This window comes from Pipra filicauda, unplaced genomic scaffold (assembly GCF_003945595.2).
Source record: "Pipra filicauda isolate LSUMZ 115617 unplaced genomic scaffold, ASM394559v2 scaffold218_size1660888_pilon, whole genome shotgun sequence".
In the NCBI taxonomy this organism is placed as follows: domain Eukaryota; kingdom Metazoa; phylum Chordata; class Aves; order Passeriformes; family Pipridae; genus Pipra; species Pipra filicauda.
In genome coordinates, this window is record NW_024104330.1 from 364,366 (window position 1) to 382,714 (window position 18,349).

Here is an 18,349-nt window from a genome sequence, read left to right on the forward strand (position 1 = left end):
ATTATTCAAGGAAGTGATGAATGAGTATGGACCCTGCCACATTACTGCATCTTCTCTCCCCTGGACTACCTTGCTGCCTACAGAAAATGGCAGTAGCTCAGAGGTGACTAACTAATGCTCAGTTGGATGTTGCATTGGTGGAGCACAGCAGTCAGCCCCTCAATAAGTAACAAAGGTAATGCAGTCCCAGTAGGACTCCTGCTTGATCAACCATATGGCAGCCATTTATTGCAATCCTTCTTGTATAGGGAAGTTAAACTACCTCTTTTTAGACCAATTTTTACATTTTTTTTTCCATTTGTGGGTGGAGGGATGAGATGGAAAGCTATCACTTACTCAGATAATACGTTATGGGAGGATAATTTTGACAGGTACCTCTTGTATTCTTCTCCCCTGTGCACTTCCCTAATAGCAGCTCTGACAATGTGCCAGGGGATATTGTTTCTGAGATTCTTGTCAAGGATGGATGTTTCAGAGAGAAAAATGTAGCTGCTGTTAAGAAAGAAGAAACATAAGCAGAATGGAGGCTTCTCTTTGTGAAGGTAGGATAGACTTCAGGTTAGCTGGAGTCATAGTATTCAACCTGGAAGCTAAAACATGAATCTGGAAACAAGCAACTCCGCTCAGAAGGCTGTTAATCAGAAATGACTGGTTACCTTTTGTCATCAAGACCATGGTGCATTAATAGGAAAGAAACATGCAGTAGAAAGAGATGCTCAGAAGTAACTGATGTGCTAAGAGGACACAACCCTCCCTCCAGCTTTTGGTCCCTGGACCAGGCTGTCAGCTGTTTCCTCTTGGGCTCAGAGTGAAACCTGCTTGAATCAGTAGAAAAGGCTCCAATTGACTTCCTAAGCAGGCAAGTTTCTCAAAGTAAAAAATGTACTTAATTTTTAGATATTGGTTGAAAGAACACTGAAACAAAATATAGCTTGTCCTTTGAGAAAGAGAGGTGGGAAAACAGAATCCATGTGCCAAGTGTAGCTGCACAGTATTAAAAACAGAGCTCTAAACTGCAGCTCTTCAAGGAGCTGAGCAGCCCTCCTTGTCATCCCATGTCTTCCCATGGTCTGACCCCCTCTAACAGCAAAAGGATTTTTTAAAGGTCAAATGCTGAAAGACAGCAACTCCCAGGGACCAGGTCCTGTCATGAACCCCTGTTCTTGGATAGCTGCTCTTAACTCACTCTCTAAATGAGGTGGAGCTTTTAGCAGCTCCCAGTCTGGGCACAGAGCTATTGAGATGACAGCAAAACCATTTCACTGGGTTTCTTCATGACAAGATATTAACAGCTCTAGCTTGATGTATTAGGCAGGACATTTTCCATTACATAAGCAAAGCAGCATTTTTCACTGTTGGCATGCACAGGGTGTAGGCATGGTGAAATGTAAAAAAAACCCAAAACATTTAGGCTTCGAAGTTATATTTTTGTTTTTACATCTTTTTATGTTTTAGGGCTGGGCTGAGTCAGAGCTGGGATATTTCTAGAATTGTCCAAACTGACAGCTAGTTTCATTTTGCAGCAGAATCTGAATGTATTTTTAAATTTTCATTGTTACAAAAAGTCACCACAAACCTGTCCACACTTAAGTGTTGCAAACAGGCACTGATGCTGTATAATTGTTCCATGAAAAGAAACCCTGTAGCATCCCAATAAAATCAGAGGCTGCTGAATTTCTGTATGGTGCCCTCGTGGCTGTATTGTGACCTTGTTGTGGTAGCATCCAATCTCTTCCCACACATACAAGCAGAAATGTAGGACCCATACTATAACTTAGTTTCAGATTTTCATGTTGTTTCTTCATTGAAAATTCATGTTTTCTTTGCGTGTACACTCAAGTACTCGAGGAGGTCCTGGGAGGTGATCACCAAGAAGCATATTCTCTATCACGGTGTAAAGTCCTGGCTCCTGATCTTTTTCATACTGTTAAGAAAGTTTAAAGGGGAGAATGACATTGTTTTACTTTAAGTACTGCAGTTTTGGGATTTACAACAGGCTTAGCTGGTTTTTATCTCACTTTGGTTCCTTCACTAAGCTCTGGATAGCTTGAATTAAGTGTGCTCCCATCCTTTTTCTGCAGGCACTGGAGGCAGCATACTGTGATGTCACAGGTGAGATTTGAAGGTGGAGTGCTCTTTTCTGTGCTTGTATTTCTTTTACTGTAGGTTGAAATGTTGCAAATTGCTAACATCTGTGTTGTATGCCCTCTGCACATTTATAATCAGATTATTTTTTTCCCTCAACTCAGTTCATCAGAGTTACTTGGGCAGAAATGAGAGTTTTCAATATGTCTTAAAATATCTCCCCTACAAGATAGTTAACCTCAGGTCTACCTGCTCACCGCTCAGGGCTGATGATTGTGCCGATGTTGCTGCTTGCATACTCATTTTGAACCCATCCCATTACCTGCCTAACAAAGTGGGAGAGCAAAATGTGTTCAGCAGAGCCGTTATGGGAACCACCTTCTGCAGCTCTGTAAATAAGTTACTGTTTGGTGTGAAGAAGGGAGACTAAGTCCTGACTCCGACCCTGTCCTTTGAATTGATTAGGCTTTCATGAGCAGACATTTTACTTGCACCCAATTTCCACTTGTCTGTCTGAAGGTGGAGACCAATCTACGAGTTTGGCCAAAGGGCAGTCTAAAGCACATCAGATCTCACTGGTATGATCTGGCATAGCTCTGAATTAATGCATGAGGTAAAGAAATAAATGTGTGTCTGCAGGGTTATCAAACAACTGTCATATTTCACCACAGTCGCGTGACATTTTCCTGAGCTGCACTTGGAAAGCTTTTGGGATCCCTTTGAATGGGAGAGTTGTAAAAATAGGCCATTTATTTGAATTGTTGTTTTTCCTGAGGGAGTCATGCATGTAAATTCCAGGGAAGAACGGTTGTTTTGAGATTTAAACTTCTTTTGAAAGTTTTCTTTTTCATTTAAACTGGAATTTTATTTCGTTCCACTTTGCTGTAATCCATGAGCTAGGTGACTTGAGCACTGGGAAAAGCGTTGTACATGCTTGTCTCATTCTCATTCTTCCCACACGCTGACAGCTGCTGCCAAAGAGGCAGCACTGAGCTATTTGGACCCTGTTCCAAACCACTGCAGCTGCTCTTACCTCACCTCTTCATGCCAGTGGGACCTGCCTTTGCTGGCTCATAAAAAAAGCCTCATAAAATATTACTGTGGTGCTATGGTTTGTGTCACAGCAGAGCACTGTGCAGCCAGGCATTGTGAAACAAGCTTGGTCTGAGGCAGCCCTGCCCATGGTAAACTGTTAACCTTGCAGCCACTGGCACTGGGGAAAAGCTTTTGCCTTCAAGAAGCTGGTGGCAACATTTGGCACTAATGGAGCTTTTTTGATTTATAAGCCCTATAGAATGCCAGAAGCAGAATTTCCCAGGTAAATCATCAGTTTGTTGTGTGTGTAGGGCTTGTTAAAAGACATAAATTTCAGTGTTATGCTCCCTCCCAGAGCAACTGTGTTGCATGGGAAATGGTGTGAAGTTTCGTTTTCTGCGTGTTTGTTTTTTGTTCCTGGGAATTAATCCTTTTATCAACAAAAAGTTGTAATAGAGGCCATTTCTCAAGAGGACATATTTCTGCCATTCTCACCAATAACTTTAATGTTAATCAATATTTGAACCTCCAGGGCTACAAAATCTGGTACTGCATCCTAGTATCATCTTCTTTAATGGATGGATTATTTCTATGTCAGCTGTGGATCTAAGTTTTCAAGTGATCATCTGTAACAATTGGTGTTATTATTCACTCAATGGTCTACAACCCACAAGTGGTCCATAAAGCATGAGAAGGTGATCTGTATAGCAGTGGGAGTTGAAAGTGAAAATCAAAGCAATCCCAGAGGCATACACAGTCACGCCCAGCAGTTAGCAGCAAGCAGGGGTGTGCTAGCTGCACACAGAACCATCTCATAGGTGCAGATCAATGGATACAGCATTGCTTATTGATTTCTTTCCTCCTAAAGTGTCATTAGCTTTTTGGTTATTAGGGAAGCTTGAGAAAAAGTGCTGTAAGGGATGTATTAGACTTCTGAATAGTTTATTTTTACCAATGTGACTGTTTCAATGTCGGAAGATGTTTTTACATATTTGCATATCAGGTTTGGAGTTAACTGATCTGGAAGCTGAACGTGGGTAATTCTACCTCTTCTTTGAGGTGTTGAGGGAAACTACTTAGTTAGATGCCTGCAGGTAGGCAGCTTGCAAATGGTGGGGTACAGCTGTGTCAGATTTACCTGACAAAACCATAGCCTCCTTTGATGGCACAGGCAGTCCCTGAAGTGCGCTGGACACTCCGTCTGCCTGGAGGCAGGGACAGCCTCTGTGTCTGCAAATAGAGGTGATGCTCCCACGCCTTTTGCTTGAGTGTGCAGTTTGCACAAGCTTTGCAAAAAATGTCTTTACAGCTGGTTTGCCCAACCAGAGGGGTGTCAAGACTGCTCTTACCTACAGCTACAGTTGTGAACTGCCTCTAAGGTCTTCCAGCAGTCACCAGGGGCCACTGATCCCAACATTCTACTATGTGCTGACAAGGACTGCTATTCCTATCTGTCTTAAACAGGAATTTGTGGGCTGTTAGGCACACAGTGGCATTTGTAAATCACCTACTTCCCGTTACTTTGTAACTGCAAGGAGATACATCTGGCGGTAATGAGCTTTTTCATCTTGGTGTTTCTCCCAGAATGTTTTGGGATTTACCTAAACCAAAAAGTTATTACCTAGTGGGCTTGTCATGCAATGTGCAGTATTGACAGCCTTGTGTATGAAAGGATTATGAGAAAAAAACCAACACAGACCCTTGTTTCACAGTGTTGCTGTATTAAAGTGTACTTTTTCTTTTGACTCTTAATTCTCACCTTTACTTGCACTCTAGTCACTACATTTTAAGCAATCCAGTTCTCACAATAGGAGGACTAGAAACTCTTTGCTCCCCCTCTGTTCTTTTTCTTCTTTCTTCTTCTTTCTTTATTATCTTATGAAAGGTGAGACTTTTACATAATCACAGGATTCCAAGACCTTGGGCCTCCAGAGCAAACAGAAAACCATACATTCCACTTCATGCATCTTGTATATCCATGACTGTCTTACTAAAAATGTGAGCACTGTCACAGCTCTGACTGTGAAGCTTACTCTCTGTTGACAATTTCATTACAAAGAAGAACAAGATTTTTCACTTGAAATATAAGGAAAAAAACTCTGAAAGACTCTCTGCTGGAATTTGAATTTGGCTGCTATGTGAAAGCAGTATGAGTAAGCTCAGAACATCTAGAAGTGCTACTCGTGCCACTCCTCAAAACATATCCGATGGACAAAGCTGTTAAACTGCTGTATGTGGTTAAAATTGAATTAAGATCAACAAGAATCCCCATTAAAAAAAATTAATTATATAACTGAGCTTAATTGGTGAGAGATTAGTTAACTGTTACATTGTACTTGTAGAAAACAAGTTCTTGTGCATAAAAAGTTCAGAAGTAGAGGTGCAGGATAAGCAAAGCTTTGAGGACAATTGAGATAGCCAAATTTTTTGCTCTTTTTGACCTGATAAGCTCCTAATAAAAATAATTTTATGGGTCTGACATGGATTAACCCCAGCCATTAACTGAGCCGTGCACAGCTGTTTACTCTCCCCCCACCCCTTCCAGTGGGATGGGGGAGAGAACTGAAAGATTAAAAGTGAGAAAGCTTGTGGGTTGAGATAAAGACAGTTAAATAGGTAAAGCAGAAGACACAAACCCACAGGCAAGGAGAAGAGGAACACCTTCTTGTGCCTCCCCAACCTTCTCTCTGTTCGGGTTGTGTGAGGAGCAGAAAAGGCCTTGACTCTGTAGGCTCTGCTCAGCAGTGATTAACACATCTCTGTATTATCAACACTGTTTGCAGCACAAATCCAAAGCATAGTCCCATGCAAGCTACCATGAAGAAAATTCAGCCAAAACCAGCACAAGATCACATGTTTTGAAGGGTTGCCCTTCACTGACGTATCTGGGATTGTGAGAGATCATTTCAGTAAAATTGTTCTTCTTCAGAGGCAAGCAATAACAGCAATGAAATGCAAAGAATGTTTTAGGAAGTGAGATGTATACAGTCTTTTGCATATATTCATGACTGGGTGGAAAATAAGGCTTCTTGTATGTATAAGAGAATTTTCCCAGATTACAGGTTTTAAACTGAAATGAAATAAATATGGGATGGTTTTGAAGGATTGTGCCTTAGAACTGTTCCAGGATATTTTTTTATCGAATATATATATATATGATAATGTTCTAATAAAACAATTGAATGCTGGTTTTATTAAAAAAGGAATATGCTGAATTTGAAGTTTTACACCATCTGTAATAACATTTGGAAAAAGGTTGGAATGCTTTCATTTGAGTAAATATTTAAACAGTTGGGAATTAGTCCTTTTATTTCTGAGTGGAGATGAAACCCCTAAGCTCTTTAAATCATCCTTCAGCCATCAGAAATGAATTGTAGGTCTGCTTTAATGGGTTTATTCCAATTTTTGGTCACAGTTGCATTATGTAAGTGAATGGTGCCAGTTTTTGAACTGCAGAAACGTTTAAAACTGGTACAACTTTTTGTGATGAAATTTTATACTTACAAAGCAAAGGACCTCTTTTACAAATATAGTTCTCCTGTGAGATTATTTTTTTTTGTAAATTCTGTCTTTGTTTTTCATGTTTTGCAAAACTGTTAGCTTCAAATTTCAGTCCTAACTGAGTTACTCAAATGTTCTGAAGGTTGCAGGAAGTCTATTATATTCCTGGGCCAATATTAGAGAGTAAGGGTGTAAAGGTGAACTGAAAATTATTCAGGCAGGAATACAGCTTGGATGTTTGTCTTAAGGCTTGTCTTTGCAATCCCTTGGTTATTCTTCATCCATGAGAGAATTTGCTCTTGTTAAGTGATAATTCTAAATAGGGTCATTAATTTTGACTTGCAGTTGCAGGCAACTAATCAAATAGGTAAGTAAAAAAGTTAAATGACTATTGTTGGAAGCTTTAACTCTCTCAGGTACAAAAACAGTCAAATGCTGATTCTCCTGTGTACTGACTCAGGCTTTCATTTCTTCCTGTGTCTTGCTTGAGTTTTCTGTTGAATATCTATATATACACAGTTCTGTTCATCTTCCCAGGCTGTGGACAACCTCAGTGGCTTGTGACCATCATTTGCTATCCATGAAGGCACCAAAGGCTAAATCTGGCCTTGTCCTTCACTGTGCTGAAGGGACTCTGGGTATTTATAATGGAGTATTATAATGTACAGGGATATATCCTGGGCTGGAATAAATCGTGCAGCATCTTCTGTAGCATCCCCATCTACAACCTGCTTTTGTAACTCCCTGTATACATCCCCCTACTGTGCTGAGGTGCTCTGCATGCTGCTGTCTCCCTCGTGCTGCTGTCTCCCTCCCTCCATAAGAGAAGCAGCAATTAGAAGAAAACTTGACAATCAATTTAAATAATTTTGAGTAATTAGTGAGACTGAGAGTTGAGAAGAGGGGCGGCAGCTCACAAACTTCAATTCAGAGTGCTGCATTCACTTCTCATTGCTAAATGTCTCACCAAGGCTCTCTGTCCTTCCAGGTTTTCACAGGAAACAGCAACGCTGACAGTGTGGTTCACCACAAGCTGCTGCACTCCATGAAAGCTCGCTTCCTGCGCTTCGTCCCTCTGAAGTGGAATGTTGGTGGGCAGATAGGGCTGAGAGTTGAGGCATTCGGCTGCTCCTATAGTAAGTGGCTACATCTTAACCCACATTTTCTCAAAGAGCTTTTTGTTGATGCTGGTAGTGCTATTGAAAGAGTGCAGTACAATTTTTATGAGTTAGAATGTAATGTGAAATGCACTTGACATCATTAATTTTTTCAGTAGTTGTTCTTGCCTTTCTGCTCAGGGATGTGCAGGCCCATCAAGCTCAGCTGCTGAAGCTTTCTCAGAGCTGAGCCCACCACAGAGCAATTTGCTGCTTCTTGCAAGTGCAAGGCAGTCAGATGCTGCAAAACCTCCCACCCCACTGGAGGACACAAAGCTAATTGGGATCTTTGTAGGGCTATATTTGTTTAAACTATTTGTTTTTGTTTTTAAGGCACATTAACTAGTTGTTGAGGGAAGTGCTGTGGATTGTGAAGCTAATACTTGTATTTGAGGCTGATGATTTTATAGCTCCAGAGTGCAGAGAAATCTGCTGCTGCTCTAACTGCCTTTGCATGAGTGCTTTCTTTGGCCACCATGTGATGATGATCCTTTAAGACATGGTCTGTAGTGCTTTGTCACATGGGCTCTGGAGCAGCCTATAAATGTGTCTGCCGTGGGGCATTTTGGCAACATGTCTTGGTATAGTGCTTCAGATGTATGACCTGTCACCATGGAATAGTGTGAATGTAAAGAAAAAGAAAGCAAAACAGAAGTTCACACATGAGGAAACACAAGTCCAGTTGGTATTTATTTCTCCAGTGACTCTAGTTTTATTTGTGAAATGGTCAAATGTGACTTGAGACACTGCTAGAGACAGGTGAGATATTGCTGGGGGAGAGTTCAGAGAATTAACAGCGTTTTACCAGTAATTTCACTGTGGTGTGGCACAAGTCACCATCATTTGACACTATTGTACTGGTGCACCTCCTCATTTAGCTTAGTCCTTATCTGTTCTTCCCAGGTGCAGAGAGAGGTTGTGACAGAATAAGCATAAATATATTTGGGAGACAAATTCATCTGAGCAGAATCAAAGAGAAAAGTTTGTTAAATTTTTTGATTCACATGATACCACCTAAGGAGTCCCTCTGCTGTGCCTTTTGCAACCGGACCTGTTTATCTCATATTGGCATTTTTAACCACCAGCCCACTTGTAGCAAATGTGGGTAAAGCCCTTCCCAAATCTTCGTTTGCAAAGCCTAGCCATGAATGAATGAACATGATCCCACTGAACAGAGACACAGCTCCAGGACTCTTAGTGGCCTCATCACTGCACTCAGATCTTAGGATTGATTCACAGGGTTTCACAGGAAGATCCTTGTTATGGTCTGTGTGTAGGTCTGTAAGATCCATTTGGCCTCTTTTAAATGCTGCTTCTCCACTTACTTTGATGCTCAGGCACTGGGGACTATCATTTAAGTACAGACCTGAAACAGTCTGGTGTAGATGCTTTGTCATTAGGGCAAGAGACTTTTTCCAGGTGAACCAGTGAATATGTGAACTGAAACCTATAATTCAAAATCAACTGCCCTTGATGACAATTTCAAAGCTGCCGTCTAATCTCTTTTCAAGAGCTTTCTTCTGTTAATGATGCTCAAATCTCTGCAGTTAAGAGTGTAGTCCAAACAGACCAGGAACAAATAAACTTGAACTGCAGGTTGAAACTTTTGTGGCTGAATTTGTTCTGGTGTTAGTCCATGTGATATACTACAGGAGCACTACTTTCATGTTGCATCAGTTGTATTTTATATGATACAAAGTAGATTTCAGAGTCACTCATAGGCTGAATTACCTTGTGCTATCATCTAAGTCTTTATCTTTGTCCTGTACCCTGCAGTTACAGGAAATAAAAGTGCTTGTGCAGAATTAAGGTATGAGATTAAAGAAAAGAAATAAAGGGCTTCATAAAAGTTTTACAGAGTGTTGCAACATTTATTCCATTTATATAAATGTGCCATTCAAATTTCTCTCTGGCAAATTGCATAGGACAAGCAATACCTGTTTCACAAGATTTACTTTCACCATCTTGGCTATTTCTAACCCAGACACTACTGCACTGTACAAAAGATGTTTGGTCATTTATAAAATATCAACTTTAGTGTTATAATGACAGAATATCTGCTCCTGAGCTGCCCTTACATAACTGCATTTTGTAATGTACTGTTGATAGCACACAGACTCATTCACCATGTTCAATTCTAGCACAAGAAATATATTAATAATCTTAAAAAAAGTTTTTAAAAATTACAAAACCCAAATTACTAGAGACAGGCTGTTGAACAAGCCAGGAAGGAAACTGAACTTAAAGAACTATCCTGAATGTGCACAATCTTCATGCAAGTGTCTGTATGTATATGAAAGAAGGTCCATCTGTAAGAGCCTAATTCCCAGTCATGCTCAATTCTCTTTGAGCTGTTGGAATGACTTAAAGGCTTCTATAGGTAAAAAAACACTGAGTATTTTATTGTAAGTCCACTGAAGTCGAAGGAAGGATTTACCGCAGCATTTTAGTTTTGGACGCAGTGTGAGATAAAAATGAGAATATGTTCATGGAGAACACACGAATAAAATTTTTCACAAATGTACATGTGTGATTGTGGGGTCATTTCTGCCTCTAAGTCTGGTTGTAGAAGCAAAATGAAATTCAGATGATGCTGAACTACCTGCTGTCCATTCCACCTTACAAGCAAAATTTGCCTCTGAAACACAACACTCAGTCTGAAAACAAAGTTGTTTTTTATTGATATCTGGGGCAAAAAACTGCAGAAATAGTTTTCATTTACAGGTGAGTTGAAAATCATTTTTGTGTGAATGGCAGCATTCATTGGTTGGCTGAAACAGAAGTCTGGGGACATGGGCAGATTAGACTATGTGAATGTCTTGTGGTGCTGCACATCTGCTAAATCATGAAACTACATCCAAACATGCAGCTGAGCACCTGGCTGTGATACACCAGGGTGTGCAAAATAGTATGTGGTTCCTTGAGTGGTCTCTGCTCGCATCAGCTCCTTTTTGACCTTGCATATTTGAGTAGATGCTGATAGCTGTAGGAGAGTTTTGTGGCTTCACTGCTGCTTTTTAGGTGAACGTGACAGTGTTGTGGCACCTGAAGGCTCTGTTATCTGTGTTTTCTGTGTGTGACTGCCCTCTGCTCAGGAAGTCCCAGGAACACAATCTTGTCCTAATTTTTGCAAATGCAGCTCTCAGTGATGACTGTTTTGTAGGGGGCATGTGGAAGGCATCAGGTCTTGTAGGTCACCAAACGTTCTGCCAGGACACAGCAACAAAATAAACTGAGGAATCATGCTATGTGCATTAGATGCCAAAGTGGCTAACTTAACATGTGATGGCACTGTGCTGATGAATGGCACTTGCCATTGCTTATTGCTCCTGTTGCTCGTGCTAGAAATAATTTACTATGAATTCATTCTGAAAACCTCCCTGTCAAACAACAAGCTTTGTTGCTTTTTTTTTTCTTTTAACCTTTTCCCTTTTTCTTCTCACTCTTTAATTGGGTGCCAATTAACATTGTTTATTTGGAATATAAAACATGTTTTTAACAGTAAAGTTATCTCAGACTGTAATTATGCCTGATTCTATCCTATACAGATCAAAGTTCCTGTGAGTAAAGCCCTCCAAGACCCTCGTATAAGCTGGAATTCACAGATAATATGTGCTAATTGTTGTACACTTTCTTACAGAGAAAGCATATATTTAAATGAATGTTAACTCCATTTATTAAAAATTCCTGTAAAGATTCCATCTTGCATCCTCAAAATAGGTACTGAAATAGGAAGATGATCTTGATCTGAAAACGTATACTGATATTTCTTGTTCAGAAAAGGATTTATGATGAATTGAATGGAAAGTTCTATGCAGAAGTGTGTGTAAGCTGTCCCTTTGCAGCATTTGGTTCAACAGTGTGATTGTAACAGATAAGCAGAGCTGCAGCAGAGGATGTGCTCAGACAAATGGCAAACCAATTGCTTTTGACGCTGGAGGTGGCAAGGGGTGACAAGTATAACTTTATACTTGGGAAAAGTCTTGTTAGCTTAGCACAGGAAAAAAAATCTGCTGACACAATTGCTTTTATAGGATAAGATATATAGCTGCATTGAAGATGCTGATCATATTCTATAACTGGTTAACAGCATCAGCAGAATTGGGTGTATGTTCACTTAATAGACTGGGATACTACAGGAGAAAGAAACAATGATAGGCTGTGAGACAGGGTGTCTTTTGCTTTTGAGAGCAAAGTTCTTCATTTGCCGTTCAGGACTCTGATTTCTCATATTTTGCTGTCATTGCTTTAGGGAATATGATCTGATATTATGCTTTTTGATTAAATGGCATTTTTACTGGATCTGTTTTCTTTCTCTTTTACTTCTTCTTTTTTTTTTTTCCCCACCTTCTTCCATTCTCTCCCTTGTCTTCCTATGAGATAGAAAAGAACTCATTGCGGAGAACTGCTTAACATCTCATTGTCATTGACAAGTAGTGTTTGTAATCAAATGCATAAGGTAAATATCCAAACAATTGCTTACCAAGAAGCATAGATCTGTGATAGGGATAAAGCTGCATAGCAGAGCAGTCACCTCTGAAGTGCATGTTCCATGTTCATCCCTTGGGTTGCATGTCTGAGAGGGATTTGGAGAGGGAGGTAGAGATTGCTTTGGGGTCACTCAAGCCAGTAAGCCATGACCGACCAGAGGAGACATCTGTTCAGACCAGGAGCAGTCCTTTTCCCTTCTACCAGAAGTTAAAGCTTCTGATCAGCGGTGGAAGTGCAAGACCAAAAATTCCTATCTCGCATGGCAACTGTTCCTAAAGTTATTCCTGTTGTAGAATATCTTTGCTACGTAAGTGTTCACATTTTCCAAAATCACTAAGAGGACTGTCTCTTTTAGTATGAATGACCTCTCTGGTGGGAGCAGACTGCTGCACAAGTAAACTCTATGCTCTCATATTGCTCCCAGGCTGTCAACAGCCTTGTTGATGAGGACAGTGTAGAAAAGACCCAGACTGAGTAAAATCTGTCTTCAGGGAGCTGAAGTAAGCCAGCAGGCAGTGCAGAATGAAATCACATGTTGTGTTTTAGTTTGTTATTACTACAGTTTTTCTGAAAATTGAAACATTTCTGATCCTCATTTTCTTGCTGCAAGTGGATTATGGACATACATGGACTAAATAAACACTAAGTAAACCCTAAGCAGGTTTTCTGGAGTGGCTGTTTTTAACAAGAAGTCAGAGATTTGTTGTCATGTAGACTGCCACTAACTTTTCCCTGCAGGATTAGCATTTATCTGACATCTTTAGCATTTATCTGACATCTTCCCATTCAGGGGTATTTATTGGCCAGGGTGCTCACAACAGATAATTAGTGGAGGAGAACTTTTCAGAAACAGGTTTTCCTTTGTGTTATACTCTGTAAATGTCAGTAGTAGAGCTCTTCAAGAAATCATATTATTCTGTGCCTTAGTGGAGAGTTAAGAACACGGACTGAACTGTGTGAATTGAGACTGGTCGAAGTCTTGGATCTTAAGAAGAAGAAATAAGGACTGTTCTTAGGGCAACATTGATTCAGTGCACCCTTACCCTTACAGTATCTTTGTTTTTGAGAGATAGGAGGAAAATCAACTTTTAACTGCAAAATGTTCTGGAAATCGAAGACTGTAAATTCTTTATAAGCTATTTCCTAACTCCTACCTGTGTTAAGATGGAACTATTTTTATAGTACACTTGTGATTTACTTTAAACAAATTGAAGCATTTAATGTACTTAGGGGAAATTCATAAAAAACTAAACTAAAAATTTAATTACCGTTATAGAAACTGGCATTCAAGGTGTCAATAAAGAGAAATCAGAAATTCTGAAGGAGCAGCTTCTGAACACCTAATTCAGAAGTTAAAAACAATAAAAGCAGATGGCATGAATATTCATGATACTTCCTAAACTAGCAACTGTTCCACAAATTATGCTAAACAGCATGTTACAATTCTGCCATCACAGATAAGAAATTGGTCTTAGTTTATTCTGGAGTGAACTTTCTACAGGATTTAGTTTCTTTGTAGTTTTATTCTCATAAAAAATAATCAGTTGCCTTCTGATTTGGAATGAAGTCAGTTTTGGAGTTACAGAATTTTGCATCAAATTTAAATGTTGAGCTCCCTGCAAGTTTGTAAGTGTGCCATCAAACTTCTGTACAAACTGTCATATTGACAGGCAGAAGTTTTTGATGGTAGTTTCCATGGTAACAAATCATTAACAGGTGTTTTATTTTTTGAGCTTATAATAGTTTTTAATTGCAAACCTCTTTAAATTTTGGTCCAGTTAAAAAAAAAAAAAAAAAGGGAAAAAAAAGTTTGACCCCCCCCCCAGGTCCTATTATTTCTGTTTTGTAAGAGGAGAAGATGAAACTACTTTTAATGCCTAAAAGGACAGAAGAACTCTCAAGGGAGATTAGGTGACTTAAATCACTGACTTCAATCACAATACAGTTCCTGAATGGAATCCTTGATTGTATGGACCTTTCAGTTATTTTTCAGAAGGAAGTGGAAAACTGATAGTTTTGGGTTATCATTAAAACATGTGGTTTGCAAAAAAAGATAGTCTATGCTCTTTCTTCCTGGATACTAGGAAGGTATTATTTGTCTTTGTGCATGTATTCCAGCAGTTATGTGGCTTAGTAAACCTCTGGTCAGATTTTTCATTGTCTGGCATTATTAATTTTTAATATTTTTCTTAACAACAGGAAATACCAATTGACAAAGTTATCATTTACAAGTAGGTATTTTATGTGTCAAACTGCAGTTGGATAGAAATTGGAATGGAATTTATGTATGTCAGATGTTTGTATACAACCTATTAATTAAAAGTATTCAAAGCTACCTAAAATATTCTGGTTATATATACACATATATATCTTAGAAATTTATTAAAAAATACATTTTGCTTAAAAGACCACTTTATAAAGTGAAGAGAGTACTGTCGGCTACTGCTGCCAAAGAAAATATTAATTGCAATTGAGGAATTGAAGGTTTGTTTCCTACCACAGTGATTGAGTTTTTAGAGGTTGAGAGAAGGGGAAAATACGTTTCTAATACGATTTTCAAAGGTGTATAATCAGTTTAGATGCTCACTTCCCATGAAATCCTTTCAAAAGCTTTTTGAATTGATCTTTGACTATTCCTGCCAGCCTACTCAATTTGCATGCAGAAACATGGTTAATAAATGCCCATCACAAACAAGCAGCCAACCTTCAGAGGCTAAGATAATGCTTATTTGAGTGCAGAGGTGGGTGCAGTCATGACTGACATGCAGGACCAGATCAACAGACACTTGTGAAGCTACGAAAGTGGAGTGAGTACTGAAGTGTTTAAACTAATGAATAACATTCTGATGTAGTTGACACGAACAGCACATGTGGCAAGGAATGCTCTCGACATCTGAATATGATGGAAGGCATCTCTTATGTTCCAAAAAGTTAAATGAGACAGAAGTCTTGCATGCGGAAGGCAGACACAGAGGAGTTCTGGTTTTATCCTAGTGTTCCCTTTCCCCAGAGAGAGGGAGAGGACTGGAAATGGATGAGCTGTGGTTGCCCAAATAACTCATATGTCCTGTGGATAAATGCTTATGACAATACCTGGCTCCAAGGCGTCTTTGAAAAGATTCTGAAAAAAATACGGTCCCTCTCCTGATGCTGCCCCTCCTTGTCATTTTCTTTCTTCCAGAGTCAGATATTGCAGACTTCGATGGCAGAAGTTCACTTCTCTACAGGTTCAATCAGAAGCTTATGAGCACATTCAAAGATGTGGTTTCCTTGAAGTTCAAGAGCATGCAGGGGGATGGAGTCTTATTCCATGGAGAAGGACAGCGTGGAGACTACATTACCTTGGAACTTCAGAAAGGGAAGCTCTCCTTGCACATCAACCTGGGTAAGGGTAATTAGGGTTATTGGTTCGCACGTTACTGAACAAGGACTGTCTTGGTTTGTTTTTATAAATCTATTGTTTCTGTTAGACAGTATCTGTAAGCTCTAGCTGACATCAACATAACATGTTACGTGCCTTAGACAGCTCATGGCTAAAATAGCGCTTGGAAAAGTTGAGAGAGGAAGCAAAAGAGAATAGATTTGACTGATGTCATGCAGGACATGGTAGGTGAGCCAAGAAGGTACCTTGGCTCTTCTGACTAGTGCTGACCAAGGCTGAATTGCTCAGTGACTACTTTTGACCTTTGTTTGCTGATGCTTTCAGGCAGTGATTTAAAAAAACAACAACAACAAAAAAACCCATGAAAAGTTCTGATTCTTTCCCTACCTCCTTTTTTCGGTTGTTGTTGTTTTGTTTATTTTTTTTGGGGGGGGGTGTATTATTTTTATGAATAGCCTTCCCAGGAAGTTTGATTTGGAGTACAAAAGGTTTATTTTTGGTTTGTGTCTAATTTTTTTCCATTCACTCATTGATTCAGAACTGAGCTGAGAATACAGAATTTTAATGAAAACATTCTGGTTGAAAGATTGTACACACTGTTACAACTTTCCTTCCTGAAAACTATGAATAGCTGTAAGGCCATCACCGTATGATCATGTTGGATAAGACTGACAGATGAAAGGCTGGCTTAATTTCTCCCTGTAAAAGGATGCTTGCTTTTTTTCCTGGTTAATACACTAAAGCACTTTGATAGTGGCAGGAGCTACTGCAGTAGGAATTATCATACTCCCTCTCCAAGCCTTCTTGCAGAATCTTCACAAGCTTCGTCTGTGGGTGACCCGTGGCACTGGCCTCAGCAGTCTCTAATGACTCATATTTCTCATAGTGAGGGGTTTGAGTTAGGCACTTTTCCCCTTGTGCTTAATTATGTTTGTTTTAAAAGTCAGTAACGATTTTCCACAGCTGTTGGACTTTATTTTTACATAAGCTCATTAATTGTTTAGTCTCCAATTTGTGTTTTCTTTCTTTTTTGTTTTTTTTTTATTAAAGAGTAGAAATGATAATGCAGCATTTTTTTTGATTTGGGATTTGGATGTTATGTGGACCAAGTAGCTGCAACCTGAACCTCTGAATGTGGGAATCTTTGAGTCTATTGATTTGTTCTCCTCTTACAAATGTTTCATATTAGGACAAGAATATAGTACTCTTAATTATATTATTTAACTTCTTCCAGAGGAGAAACTGTTACGAATACGTATTCTGAGATGGGTTGTTTTTTTTTCTTCACCCGTAGCCCCAAATATACAGTTTTAACCATTTTAAGTTCTCTGTGTGCATTCATATGTCATGAGCAAGGGTTTTGATATCTGCCCTTGAATCTTCTTGCAGCTTGCCTGGCAGTGTTGGAGCATGTATTCTCTCCATTCTGCTGGAATATCAAAAAGGATACATACTCCCTTTCAATGAGAGGCTCTGAAGTGTTCAGATGTGTAGCCAGCTGGAAAACACAAGAGTGCTTGAAATTATTGAGTTAAAGCTTAAATATTTTTATGATTCTTGATCTATACTTTTGGAGATCTGGGCCAGATTTAAGAACATTTTTGAACTGAACAAAACACTTTGCACTCTTTTTGCGTCATTGACTTGTGCCTTTCTTTTTTTCTGTGAAAACGGACAGGTGCAATTTTCTTGTTAAAATACAGAAAGCACATAGTTGACACTCAAGTGTCAGGAGTGGTCTGTTAATGTAACTAGACAGGAGATTTTGGTGCTGTGTGAAGGAAGCTCTTAAACCACAGGGGCCTCAAATGCATGGCGGAACCAAGAGTACAAGGCAGAGCAGTTATCCCACGTGTGGCAATGTGTGGGTGCAGCATCGCTACCACCTCCTGGTTCACCACAAGGATTTCATGGCAAAAAAAGTGTGTGCCTGTGGGCATACACACATATATGTGAATAAGAGGCCCAAAGAATCTAAGGCAATCTTTGGAAAGGGCTGTTTCCAATGGGCAGAGCTCCAGTTTGCATCTGGGAGCTCTGCTCTTTTCTCCCCTTGAGTTCCCAGGCTTCAGTTAAAGGGCCTGGAGGTAACTCTGGTCTCTTCTGCCTGTCTATACCACTTCAGGGGACTCCAACCTGCACTTCAGTAACAGCCACACATCTGTCACCCTGGGCAGCCTCCTGGATGACCAGCACTGGCACTCGGTTCTCATAGAACGCTTCAACAAGCAAGTGAACTTCACGGTGGACAAGCACACCCAACATTTCCGAACAAAGGGGGATTCAGATCACTTGGATATTGATTATGAGGTGTGTGAAGCCCTTTAGGTTATAACCTGGGAAATGAGGTATGAATTTTGGTATAAAATGAATATGATGGAAAGCAACCACTCTATGAACTCTTTCTTTCCAGCAAAGATCTTTATTTAATAGTTTCTTTCCAGAGAGAGTTCTTTCATACTTCAAAAGCATAAACTGTGTCAGTGCAACTCTACATATGTCAGCCTCAGAAAATGACCAGTTTCTGTGCAAATATGCATTGGATTATGCTTACACTTAGAAGTACAGAAGACTTTGAACTAAATGAAAAGTTATAGCCCAGGTTCTAGTCAAATCTTCAGGGAGCAACTGCCCTTATCTGTAGGGAGAGGTGCTGTGTCATTGTCTCCAATATGATTTTGTTTACACATTATGCGCC

General features: G+C 39.6%; 1 protein-coding gene across 2 annotated transcripts in view; it reads left to right on the forward strand.

Moving 5' to 3' along the window:
• CNTNAP5 (contactin associated protein family member 5) overlaps positions 1–18,349 on the forward strand; it is a 293,699-nt gene that overhangs the window by 124,793 nt on the left and 150,557 nt on the right. For both annotated transcript variants that reach the window (XM_039381219.1, XM_039381218.1), the window contains exons 4-6: positions 7,610–7,757; positions 15,451–15,654; positions 17,777–17,961. In XM_039381219.1, the coding sequence (XP_039237153.1) occupies positions 7,610–7,757; positions 15,451–15,654; positions 17,777–17,961 (537 nt within the window). The remainder of the gene's footprint in view (positions 1–7,609; positions 7,758–15,450; positions 15,655–17,776; positions 17,962–18,349) is intronic.